This window comes from Orcinus orca, chromosome 19 (genome assembly GCF_937001465.1).
Source record: "Orcinus orca chromosome 19, mOrcOrc1.1, whole genome shotgun sequence".
Lineage (NCBI taxonomy): Eukaryota > Metazoa > Chordata > Mammalia > Artiodactyla > Delphinidae > Orcinus > Orcinus orca.
In genome coordinates this window covers 42,205,673-42,218,124 of record NC_064577.1, presented here as the reverse complement: position 1 = coordinate 42,218,124, position 12,452 = coordinate 42,205,673, and the positions used below count along the sequence as shown (strand labels likewise).

General features: G+C 52.4%; 1 protein-coding gene and 1 pseudogene across 1 annotated transcript; one reads left to right on the top strand and one right to left on the bottom strand.

The window, feature by feature from the left end:
- Positions 1-3,573: 3,573 nt before the first annotated feature.
- On the bottom strand, positions 3,574-6,298 carry LOC101286073 (ribose-5-phosphate isomerase-like; annotated as a pseudogene).
- Positions 6,299-8,906: 2,608 nt separating this feature from the next.
- On the top strand, positions 8,907-9,963 carry LRRC3C (leucine rich repeat containing 3C). The gene has a single exon (XM_033410769.2). The coding sequence runs from the start codon at positions 8,997-8,999 to the stop codon at positions 9,861-9,863; it is 867 nt and encodes a 288-aa protein (XP_033266660.2). The 5' UTR covers positions 8,907-8,996; the 3' UTR covers positions 9,864-9,963.
- Positions 9,964-12,452: the final 2,489 nt, after the last annotated feature.

Below are 12,452 nucleotides of genomic sequence, written 5' to 3'. Positions count from 1 at the left end.
CTCTTTCTTGCTCCTGTCTCAGCCTACAATGCCTTTGTCCATCTGGTAGACTCCTACTTGTCCCGCAAGGCCACCCCTCACCTGTCACCTTCTCTGTGAAGCCTTCCCCAACTGTCCAAACAGAATCCACTGCTTCTCCTCTAGGCTCCTCCGACGCCTGCAAACACCTCAACTAGAGCCCACCCTAGGCTCTCAGGGGGCTGTGTTTGTGCTCACATCCATCTTCACCATTGTCTGGGGGCTGTTCTACTTCTCTCTGCATCCCCAAGGCCTAAGAAGCCCAGGAGGTGTGCGTTGAACAAATGAGAGAGTACATCGGAGGATGGGAGCAGGAGGTGTATACACCCTTGTCAGTTTCCGCAAGGAACAGGATTGGCAGAGGCCTTTGCTGCCCCTCCAGCCCACACTGCCTAGGAGACTGGCGTTAGATGGGTCCCTGGCTGACATGATGGGTAAAGTAGCCAGCCCTCCTGCTTTCCTTTTGACCGCCCTCTACCCATGCTGGATCTGGGAGCTTCCAACATCAGGCAGATAGGGTCCTAGAAGCCTGCTGAACTTCCTTCCAAGGTCACATCTTTGGGGCATGGAGTTACTCCCCTTGGAGGAAGGAGTTGTGACTCAGTCGGCCCAGGGTGGGGGCCTGAAGGACCTACTTTCTGGGACCCTGAACTTGGGAGCCAGGCCCTGACGTGCCTCAGCCTCTTCCCTGTCCCACCATCATAGACACATTGAACATCAGGCTGGCAGGGATCTCAGAGGCCATGAGGTCCAGAGAACCGAAGGCCCAAGGGGATTGGGAAGGGATGTGCCCAGTGGCACAAATGTCTGATGATCTTGGGCTCCTCCAGGCATAGCTCCTTCAGTCCCATGCTCTGGCGTCCACCCAGGCCCTCATCACCTCCCACCTGGACTGTTGCAGTAACTGGTCTCTCTTCCACCAATACATCCCTCACACAGCCAGCAACGTGATCCAAATATCAAAGGTAATTTTAAAACCCTTCAATCGGGCTTCCCTGGTGGCGCAGAGCCCGTGCTCTGCAACGGGAGAAGCCACTGCAGTGAGAAGCCTGCACGCAGCAACAAAGACCCAATGCAGTCAAAAATAAATAAATAAATTTATTAAAAAAAAATAACCATCAATCCATCAGCCATAGAACCAAGTCCTAAATCTTACCTGGTGTATGAGACCACAGGGATCTGGTCCCTTTCCACTTTAACTGCAGCCTTTGACACCACCCCTTCTGCTCTACTGTCTAGGAGAAGCCAAGCCTTCTCATGCTCCCTTGACCCTGCACATACTCTGCTGCTTCACCTGATGAACCGAGCCTTAAAGACCCAGCTCAAATGCTACTCCTCGGTAAAGCCTTCCCTAACATCCTGGAAAAGTTAGTGTATCAGGTAGGAATGCTCTCAGTTAAAAGCAACAGAAAACCCAAGCAAAGGAATTTTTGTGACCCTAGCTTGCCATCAGAATCTCTTAAGGATCTTTAAAAAGTCCCATCACTGTACACATGCCAGATCAATTTAATCAGAATCTCTGAGGTGGACCCAGGCATCCATAATTTTCAAAACCTCCCACATTCGAATGTGCGGCCAAGTTGAGAAGCACTGAAAGAAGCAGGAGGTTATTTTTCTCACATGGTGAGTCCAGAGGTGGGCAGCTGCCTGTGTCGGTTGAGAGGCTCAGCAATATCCAGGCCGATGTCTCAGTGATACGCTTCACCTTTCCTTTCGGCTTTGCTGCCTCGAGGTCACAAAAGACTGTAGTTGACCCTTCATGTTCAAAGCCTGAAGAAAGCTGTACAGAGAAGGGGAGGGCCCAAACCACCCTCTTTTATGAGCAAATCAAAGACTGTCCTAGAAACCCCTTTAGCAGACTTCTGTTTATACGTCATTGATCACAGTGGACCACGCCCAGCTGCCAAGGTGTCTGGGAAAGTGGACGAGATTTCTGACAAACTGAGAGGACCAGTCAGCTCTGTCATGAGGGTCGGAGCACATCGCTACTCCCAAAACACTGTGTGTTATCAAGGAAGGAGCTTAGGAATGGATACTGAAGGGTGGCAGAATACACCACTCCAGGGGCTTCCCTGGCTGTGCAGTGGTTAAGAAGCCGCCTGCCAATGCAGGGGACACGGGTTCGAGCCCTGGTCGGGGAAGATCCCATACCCCGCGGAGCAACTAAACCCGTGCGCTACAACTACTGCAAGCCCATGCACCTAGAGCCCGTGCTCCACAACAAGAGAAGCCACTGCAGTGAGAAGCCCACGCGCAGCAACAAAGAGTAGCCCCCGCTCGCCGTAACTAGAGAAAAGCCCACGCGCAGCAACGAAGACCCAACACAGCCAAAACTAAAATAAATTTATAAAAACAAAATACACCACCTCAAAATATGCCACTTGGGCTTAAGGATTATTTTGAGCAGATGCAAGAAGAGCATTCTAATCTCCCCTTTTCTTCCAGAAAACGGGAGACCAAGCCCCCATGTGAAAGATGCCCTCCCTGTATGGGAGAAAAGAAACGTTCTTCAATGGAGAATCAAAGCCAAGAGAATTCTGTACAAACAGGCCTTGTTAAAATAGCTTTTCCCATCCTTTAAGCTCCCCGTATATTTTAGTCACTTCGCTACAATCACTGCTCTTTATTCAACCCAGTATAAAAGTATTAATGTTTTGCCACTTCCCTAGGTCTCCATTTCCTTATGAGGGCTCCCGTGTCATTAATATAAATTTTTTTTTTTAATTTTTAATTGAAGTATAGTTGATTTTTTTTTTTGGCCGCGCCACACACCTTGCAGCATCTTAGTTCCCCGACCAGGGATGGAACCCGGGGCCCCCTGCAGTGGAAACGCAGAGTCCTAACCACTGGACCGCCAGGGAAGCCCCATTGAAGTCAAGTTGATTTACAGTGTTTCAGGTGCACAGCAAAGTGAATCAGTTACACACACAGTAGGACTTTACAGTAGGACCTTGTTGTTTATCTTTTTTGTATATAGTAGTGCGTATCTGTTAATCCCAAATCCCCAATTTATCCCTCCCCCTCCAAGACATAGAAATGTGTACGCTTTTCTACTGTTCATCTGTTTTATGGTACTTTAATTCCCAAGCCCACCTGAAAAGCCCTAATTGGGTAGAGGTTAAAATGTCGCCCCCCCCACCTCCCCCGACAACACCAGCAGAGTCTGCCACAGTGACTTAACCTCTCTCTGGGCTTCACAGCTCTGGGCTTCACACATTGCTTCTGGCAGACATCACATTAAAGGCACCGTGCGGACAGGTGTCCACACGTCCACGTCTCCCTCTAGACCGGCAGTTCTTTTTTTTTTATTCTTTCAAAATGGCCCCACACTGTTTTATTTCAGCCCTCAAACAACATAAAGAGGTAACAACTTCTGATGCCATGCAACTAACAATAAAGGAACAAAAAAATATTTTATTTTATTTTTTTATTGGAGTATAATTGCTTTACAACGTTGTGTTGGTTTCTGCTGTGAACAAAGTGAATCAGCTTTATGTATATATATATCCCCTCCCTCTTGGACCTCCCTCCTCCCATCCCACCCCTCTAGGTCATCACAGAACATCGAGCTGATCTCCTTGTGCTATACAGCAGTTTCCCACTAGCTATCTATTTTACACATGGTAGTGTATATATGTCAATGCTACTCCCTCAATTCATCCCACCCTCACCATCACCCCGTGTGTCCACAAGTCCGTTCTCTACATCTGCATCTCTTTTCCTGCCCCGCAAATAGGTTCATCGGTACCATTTTTCTAGGTTCCACATCTATGCGTTAATAGACGATATTTGTTTCTCTTTCTGACTTACTGCACTCTGTATGACAGACTCTAGATTCATCCACATCGCTACAAATGACCCAACTTCGTTCCTTTCTATGGCTGAGTAATAAGGGAACGAAAAACATATTAAAAACACAGTCTTTGAAAGGCTGCTCACAGCAGTAGGTTGGCAGCAGTGGTAAGTATTTCTGGCCAATGGCTTCCAACAAGAGGGGTCTGAACAAACCCCCTCATCTCAGCAAAAGAGCTCCCACACTTTCCCTCGATAGTTTACACACTCTGCGTCACGAGTGCCACGCCACTACACTCACCAGACTTTTGGAATTCACATCTTAAAACATGTTGTGCGTAATCGCAACAAAAACTGAAAACAAAACTGTGGCAGAAAAGTAAACAAATCCAGTGTTTCCAGTAAGGCATCAGGGAATCACTGCTGGCTGTGCCCTTCATTTCACCAGTTTAAAGAAAAGTTTGATTTACATCTCTCAGCAAACCCAATATTCAGAAGCTTAACCAGCAGCCTCAAGTTAAAAGTTTAAAAGACAGTCCTCCTTTCTTTTGGTAAATGGTTCATATACAACATGAAATCAAGTTCTACTTTATAAAAAAAACTGAGTATTTTTAACAGCAAAAATATATATGTTTGTTTGTATTTCTCTTTTTAAAAAAGACATTTAATAGCAATAAGTCAGAGGACAGGATTTAGCTAACCCCCACCCTGCCAAGCTGTCTACATGGCACAGATACTTTAAGGCAAAGGCTCCTGGAGAGGCATGTCCGCCTCGGCGGTGGGATGGGGACGTGAGGGGAACACAGTCCGCTCCTGCAGGGCCACTTTAGAAAGGCTTCTCCCTCACGTTCACCGAGCCGTCCTGCATCCCAAAGTAGACTCTCTCCGCCATGCTGATGAACAGGCCCGTGTCCACCACACCTGGGATCATTTTGATAGCTGTGTTCCCTTCACTCCATTTGTGGACCCCGTCAAACTTCCAGTCCAGGATAAAATTCCCATTACAGTAAGTCCCCTACGTATGAACCTTCAAGTTGCGAACTTTCAAAGATGCGAACGTGCGTTCACATGTCCAATCACGCAAGTTAGTTCATGTGTCTGGCGTACCTTGTCACACGCGTGCATCCTCTGCAAGTTGTTGTGCTTTTGTGTACTTTACTGTACAGTGCTGTTGCTATGCAACATGAGGAGCTTACTAATGAAGACCTGGTGGAATTGGAGGCCCAGAGAAAGGACAAAGAGAGACAAGAGGAAGAAGTAACTGAAGAACCGAAGAGAGTCGGGATGCAAGAAATGGCAAGGGGATTTTCTTTATTTGAGGAGGCACTGTTAGTTTTGAAGCACAGGACCCGAACATAGAAAGGTTCAGGAAGGTTGCAGCTGCCGTTCAGGATGCAATCCAGTGCTACCATGTCATCTATGATGAGAAAAAAAGAGCTACTACCCAGACATCACTGGATCATTTTTTCAAGAGGGTAGATAGAATTGAATCCAGCAAGGAATCAGAACCTGTGCCATCCACGTCAGGCGTAGTGAAATTGCAGCTTGCCCTCCATCTCCTATCGTTGACGATCCTTCAGCTCTACCATCTCCCACCTCCTCTCCCTCCTCCAGTCAGCAACTCTTCTTGCCTGTTCACTCGATGCAGCCCCTGTATGCCAGCTGTTGTACTGCACTACTGTACTTTTCAAGGTACCGTACTGTAAGATTAAAAATGTTTTCTTTAATTTTCGTGTTTGTTTTTTATGTATTATTTGTATGAAAGTATTATAAACCTATTACAGTACAGTACTATAGAGCCGATTGTGTTCATTGGTACCTAGGCTAACTTTGTTGGACTTATGAACAAATTGGACATATGAATGTGTTCTCAGAACGGAACTCATTCATATGTGGGGGACTCACTGTTACCCATCACCAAGGGATCTGCCTTGTGGATGGCCATTCGAAGTTCAATCACGCCCCCAAACTTCTGGGTCACAGCTCGGCTCACTGGGACATAGGCCATCGGGATGACCTTGATGGGGGTTCCCCTTGTGCCACGGATTCCCTGAGGTTCTTTGAACATTTCCTGAAATCGGTGATCACGATGAAGCAACTGGCATGGCCAGCCACAATTTTCTCCTGAGTCAGGCAGCCTCTACTGCCCTTGATGAGATTGAGATCAACATCTACCTCATCAGCACCATCGATGGTGAGGTCAGTCTCTGGGTGTCGGTCCAGGTCACCGAGAGTTCAGCCATACTGCAGGATGAGCTGACGGGCCTGGAAGGAAGTGGGAATACAGACGGGGTTCAGATTCTCGTTTCACCCTTTCAGCTATTTGCTGCACAGCGTGGACAACTGTAGAACCACTCCCAATTCCCAGCACTTGGTTATTCCTCACGTGGTTCTCCACCGCTGCACGGCCTGCCAGCTTCTTGGCCTCCTCAGCCTTGGACATGACGGAGGGGGCCAGGCAGATGCTGTTAGCGTCCCCGCCACCAGTACTTGTCTAGACCGGCAGTTCTTAACTCAGGCTGCACGTTAGAAATACCTGGGGAGCTTTTTAAAATGCACCAGGGCCTAGACCCCACGCACAGAGATTTTAACTAAATTGGTCCAGGTAAACCCAAGCATAACTAATTTTAGAAGCTCCCCAAAGTGATTCTAATGTGCAGACTGGGTGAACCACTGGGTTAACCACAGCCATCTGAGACCCTCAGAACAGGGGCTGAATCTTGAGCACAGTACTACTTATAACATGGGGCTCACAGGAAACCGTCACTGAATGAATGGATGAATGAATGAATGGCAGGGAAGAACTTCTGCTCCAACCTTGTCAACCCCCAGTCTGCACTGTGCACCGTCCTGAGTGTGGTTCCTCCCTCCTCTCTGTTCTCCCTTCTCTACTGAGCACTGCACTTAACCACCCTCAGTGCACCACGTCCATGAGCCAGCTGGACCCTCCTAGGTGAGCAGACTTCCTACTTCTCCAGCAGCTGCTGTGCTGGAAACCCCAGTCCCACTCTTTCCTGGTAGCTGGCCTAGTCGGAGAAGGAGATAACTCACCTCTCGTGCCTTCGTTAAAGCCCCTGCCCAGTGTGACGTGAGAGCAGTGGGAGGGGTAGGCTTCCATGTGCTTCCTCTTCTGCTTTCAGGCCCAATCCCAAAATGGACTCCCAAGTATTCAGTGGCAGAGTGCCTGGCCTAAGTAACAAGCAACCACAGACAAAATGTTCACTTCTCCTGTCCAGGTGTAAAAAGTGTGTCTTATCTGATTCCTTGGACAAACGGGAGTCTGAGAAATGACCCTGTTGATGTCACCAGAATGAGTCAGTGGTAAATACATGCCCACAGATAACATCATCCAGTATCCTACCCTCTGATTCTGGCTTCCATCACGCGTCTGAAATTGCTCGTCCAAAGGTCACCTACAGGGCCAGCTTCAGCGGCCTGCGACCTGTGCAGTCCCACAGGGCCTCACGCCCTGCATTCAGAAGGGCCCTGCACCCGGTTTTACGATGTGGTGTTGTTGCCGTCTTGAAATTCTTAACAGTTTTGAACAAAGGAGCCCCACACTTTCATTTTGCACTGGGCCCTCACTTCTGTTGTCTGATCCTGGTCACCCATAATCTCTTACAAAATCCAGCAAGGTTTTCCTTCTCAGAAAGGTCTCCACAGCGTATGACCTCAGGCTCCTTTGTGCAAATCTCTGTGACACCCAGTTTTCTGTTCCCTTCCTTTACATTAAAAAAGGGTGGTATGATGGGGTGGCATGGCTGCACGTGATGGTAGGGATCAAAAGACCCTGGGGAATAAGTCTTACAAGCCCTCCTTGAATCCCGGGCCTGAAGGAGAGTTAACAGTACCAACTTGGGAGCTCAAGGCCCCAGCAAACTAAGAGAATCTCAGTCAGCTCCAATCCAGAACAGAAAATCAGCGTGAAAACTTGTAGATGACCGTAATGGACTTCAGAAACCTTGAAGAACCCCTTCCAACTCCTTGAGGGGCCGTCTACCAACAGTGCAGAGAACTAACGCAGTGCCCCCTGCCAGGCAAGGAGGTCGGGTACCCTGCGAGGAGCCAGGAGATGAGGTCCTCTGCAGAGAGAGAGACAAGTTTTCCAAGGAAAAGGCTGAGGAAAGTTTGTTCACCATGGGAGACGGTGCACTGTAGGAGGGCAGAAGGGAGGTATGGAGCTGAAGGGAGATGAGTTCAGGAGACAGTGGATGTGAGAGGGGGCCCACCCCAGTTCTGCCCCCCAAGCCTGCCAAGCAGGGACCCCTCTGCTCAGCCAGGCTCTGGGCAGAGGGCAGAGGTTCTAAGGGGCAGAGTTTCAGCCCTGGCTGGGAGAGGAAGGATGGAGGATAGCATGTCAAGGCCTCAGAAGGGGAGCCTGAGGCAGGGAATGGAATTGGGGCCCAGTCTTCCCAAGGCAGAGCTCATCAGGGTCCGGGATCTGCCCTCTCTTGGCATCGCCTGGCCAGGCCATGGCTCAGGTATCTGACACCTGGGGCCTGGAGTCATATGCCAGGAAACCCAACACTCTTGGGCCCCAGCCCCCAACTTCCAGCAGCTACAAGCGAGCGAGCAAGGCTTCTGGAGGAGGAAGCGGGTCTCCAGAGCCGAGCAGCAGGGAGGCTACTTCCGGGGAGACGGCAGCACAGGAGAAGGCTCTCCCACCAACAGGGGTGAGAGGCTGGGAGGAGGAAGGAGAGGACGGGGGGAAGAGTGGGGCGGAGAGGACAAAGCCGGGACGGGCAGAGGGGTGGACGTTCCTGGAGAAAGGTTGAATGGGTACAGAAGCTGGGGCCTGAATCACCTAGCCTAGCTGGACGCTGCAAAGCCCTGTTGCTGATCGGGCTCTCTGGGGCCTACCTGGCCCACCTGGCAGCCATCCAGGTAGGCTGGCAGGAAAAGCCTGTATTCCAATGAAGGAAATCAATACATGAGCAGAAGCAGACACTGAGAAGCCCCCAGACCCAGAATGACCAGTAGGGCTTTGGACCAAGAGACTTCATAGATTAGCCTTCCAGAATCAAAGAGACCCTAGAAGAGTCTCAGGCCCAGGGGACCCTCTACCCAAAGGGCCCAATAAGGAGTCTTGGACCCCAAAGAAGCAAAAAAGCCACGCAGGCCTGAGAGAGCTCCCAAAGGAGAGGCCCCGGCCCAAAAGGAATCCACAGGGGGACTTCAGGAAGAGAATGCTGGCCGTGGGAATGGAATTCTCTGGACTCATTCTTCATTTACGGGGCTTTTTCTTCCCCAGATCCTACTCCACTCCAGGACTATGCCAATCTGGGGCCATGCTCCCACCAGCTGGTCACCTCCTGTCCCTGCTGCTGGTGATAGGAACAGGGGGGACTGTGCCCAGCCCCCGGCTGTCTCCCCAGGGCTGCTACGTGGCAGAAGAAGCTGGGGAGCGGACATTCCGCTGCAGCCAGGCAGGCCTGAGGGCTGTGCCCACCGGCATCCCTAACGACACCCGCAAGCTCTACCTGGACGCCAACCGGCTGGCGTCCGTGCCGGCTGGGGCCTTCCAGCACCTGCCTGTCCTGGAGGAGCTGGATCTATCCCATAATGTCCTTGCCCACGTCTCAGGGGCCGCTTTCCAGGGCCTGGCGGGCACGCTGCGCCACCTCGACCTCTCTGCCAACCAGCTGGCCTCGGTGCCCGAGGAGGCCTTTGCGGGGCTGCAGATCCAAGTGAACCTGTCTGCCAACCCGTGGCGCTGCGACTGTGCCCTGCAGGAGGTGCTTCGGCGGGTGAGGCTGGCACCAGGCACTGAGACGGGCATCGTCTGTGGCCCGGGAGCCCGATCAGACCTCGTGGGGCAGGAGTTCCTGCCTCTGGTCGAGGAGGAAGAGCTGTGTGGGACGGGGCGGGGCGGGGCCCGGCACAGCACCGACGTGGCCCTGCTGGTCACCATGGGGGGCTGGCTGGTGCTGGTGGTGGCTTATCTGGCCCAGTACGTGTGGGAGAACCGGGATGGGACCCGACGTCCCCTCAAGCGGGCCCCCGTGCCGCCTGTGCCCTCTGAGGACTCCTCTACCCTCAGCACCGTGGTCTGATGACCAGGGCTACTCCTCCGACCCTGCACCCCACACCCCTGCTCCTATGCCCTCTCCTCTCCTCCCACCCCCTCTGCCTCCTCTGCAGCCCCTTCCCACCCCCCAACTCCACCTCCTTCCTCCTCTGTCTCCCCGGAACACCTGATCTCTCTCACTCCACCAGCACCCCCCAATTCCACCTCCTTCCTCCTCTGTCTCCCCGGAACACCTGATCTCTCTCACTCCACCAGCACCATCTTTGGTGCCTGGGAGTTTTGACGCCGACGCTGGGTCTGGGTTGTGCTAGACTCAGAGACCCAGAGCTTCTGAGCCCACAGTGATGGGGGGACCCCAAAACAGAGAACGATGGTAGATGGTCACGTATGCCAACTTGGAGGTAGGAGCAGGCAGCTTGAGAGCGTGGCGGAGGTGATCTCAAAGGCTGCGCCGTATGGATGTTTGAACTGACTCCGCAAGAATGAGGGGGGCTTTGGGCAGAAGAGGGAGGCCCCCAGCTGAAAGATGGTGGACCAAGACGAAGAAGATGTAAAACTTCGAACGTCTGAGCAGCGGCAAGACATATCTGGGGGCTGGAGAAGAGGGCGCATAGAGGGGCAAGGGGATGGCGGGACCAAGCTGGCAGTGAGGTCAGAAAGGACCCCGTGGGCTCTTCCTCTCTTCTCCCGCCGCCTCTGCTGAAAAGCTCCCCTCCCCGCCCCCTGCCCCATGCTTCTTGCCTCTCTCACGGCCCCAGGCTCTTCTCCCTGTACCTTCTATTGTGACCCCCTGGCTTAGGGCTCCCTGCTTCCTTTTCCAGAGATTCCCTATCTCTCTGCTCTCTCCTTTTTACCCAGAAGGGCTTCCTGAACCCTTGCCCCTGGGGGAGAAGAACTTTCTGCTCTGCCTGAGCTGGGGATGGGTCACTAGAGAGCTGGAAGGGAGGTGGGGAGGTTTCCCATCCCCAGAACATCACTGGACAATCCAATAAAGCCCCTTTATTAATGCCCCGATCTCTTTCTTATCATTCAGTTTGTTGAACACATGTGGCCCCGCAGTGAGGAGAGGGAGGGTGTTGAGACCTTCTCTGCTACCTCCACCACCCCTTTGGTGCGGGTGCTCCCACTGGGCTGCGTGCCAGCTCCTTTCTCCCATGCTACCTCCCAGCTCCTGACACCAGAGCCTGTCTGCCAGGCATGCCAGGGCCTATGCATTAATGATGATGGAATGGAAGAAGGATGGGGAATGGAAGGGGACATGGAGGGAGGAAAACAAGGGAGGAGGGAAGGAGGCCAAAGCCCAGGCATCAGTCTCCAGCCTGCTCAGGGTGCACAGGAAGCAAAGGAAGAGGGAGCCGGCACTCTCTTAGCTGTCTGTCCCTTCTCTCAGCGGGAGTCTGAGCAAGGGGTAGGGAGAAACTAGATGTACCCAAAGCTAGTAGAAGAATTCCTGGGCAGAGGGGGAGGGCAGAGACCAGGCTGGCTGAAGGAGGGGCCTACGAGACATCCCTATCACCAAATAGGCTTTTCAAGGGACCCAAAGGGGCCAACACTCCCTGTCCCTTGCCCCTGTGAGGGTGATACATCATGTGGCTTCCATGGAGGAAACAGCCACTTTGGGAAAGCTCTTGGAACCCATAGTAGAAACTGAAGATAAGAACCACTGAACCAGGGTTCCACCCAACTTACGGCAGAGCCTGGGGCAGAATAGGCGGCCACTCAAGGAGTGGCAAAGAGGAATCCAGTCACCTCCCCTCGTCCCTCTGACCCATCCTGACTTCCCTGTCTCCTTTCCAGCCCTGCCCCCTCCTCTCTCGATCCCTGAGGCTCTTCCCACCACTCCAACGCTGAGCTTCCTCACCTCATCCAGGAAACCTCAACTTGACTCATCTCAGAAGAACATGGGACAGCCCCCCGTCTTCTTTTCTCAGGGGACATGGGCCTCCCTCTTCATTTCCAGAGGTGCTCAGGGATAGAGGAAAGAACTTGGATGTGGGAAGTTTCAGGCTGTACCTTTGACCGTCCACCCAGCCACATCCTGGCCTGGGCCTTAGAATCCTGGCCCCATCCCTATCAAACCCTCTGTCACTCCCTCCCCTGCCACTCTCAGAATCTGTCCCACTCTGCTCACCCACCCCCTTCTGGAATCAGGCTGGGACTCATCTCCCTAGGTTCTGGGAAATAGATTGTGGAGACCCATGGGGGTGGGAGGGTGGGGGTCGGGTGGGGCACCGTGTCCCTATCGTTGATGCCCATTCCTGGAGGCTCATTCAACTTCCTGTCATCCTGAGCAGCGGAGATAGCATCTTTAAGGTCTGCAGAGAGTGGGTTCCCCTACCGTCACCCCTAACCCCAATGCTCAGAGGTAAGTTCAGGATGGGAAAGGATCCAGGGAGGGAAGCTTTGCTTGGAGCCCGGATCAGGAGGGGTCCTGGAGCCCTGGATAATAAACGTCCCACCAGTTATCATTATGGCTCCCCTCTGGCTCAAATTTCTTTCCCTCTCTGGAGCTAGGACAGGAGGGAAAGGAGAGGGAGGACAAGTGGGGCAGAATATGGGGGGGCAGGGTAGGGAGGTGGCAGACAGATGCTTCACCGGCTCTCCTCCCCAGGGA

What these genes read in the sequence shown, in the direction of transcription:
- LRRC3C (XM_033410769.2), top strand. Translation starts at nt 8,997, where the DNA reads ATGCTGGCCGTGGGAATGGAATTCTCTGGACTCATTCTTCATTTACGG.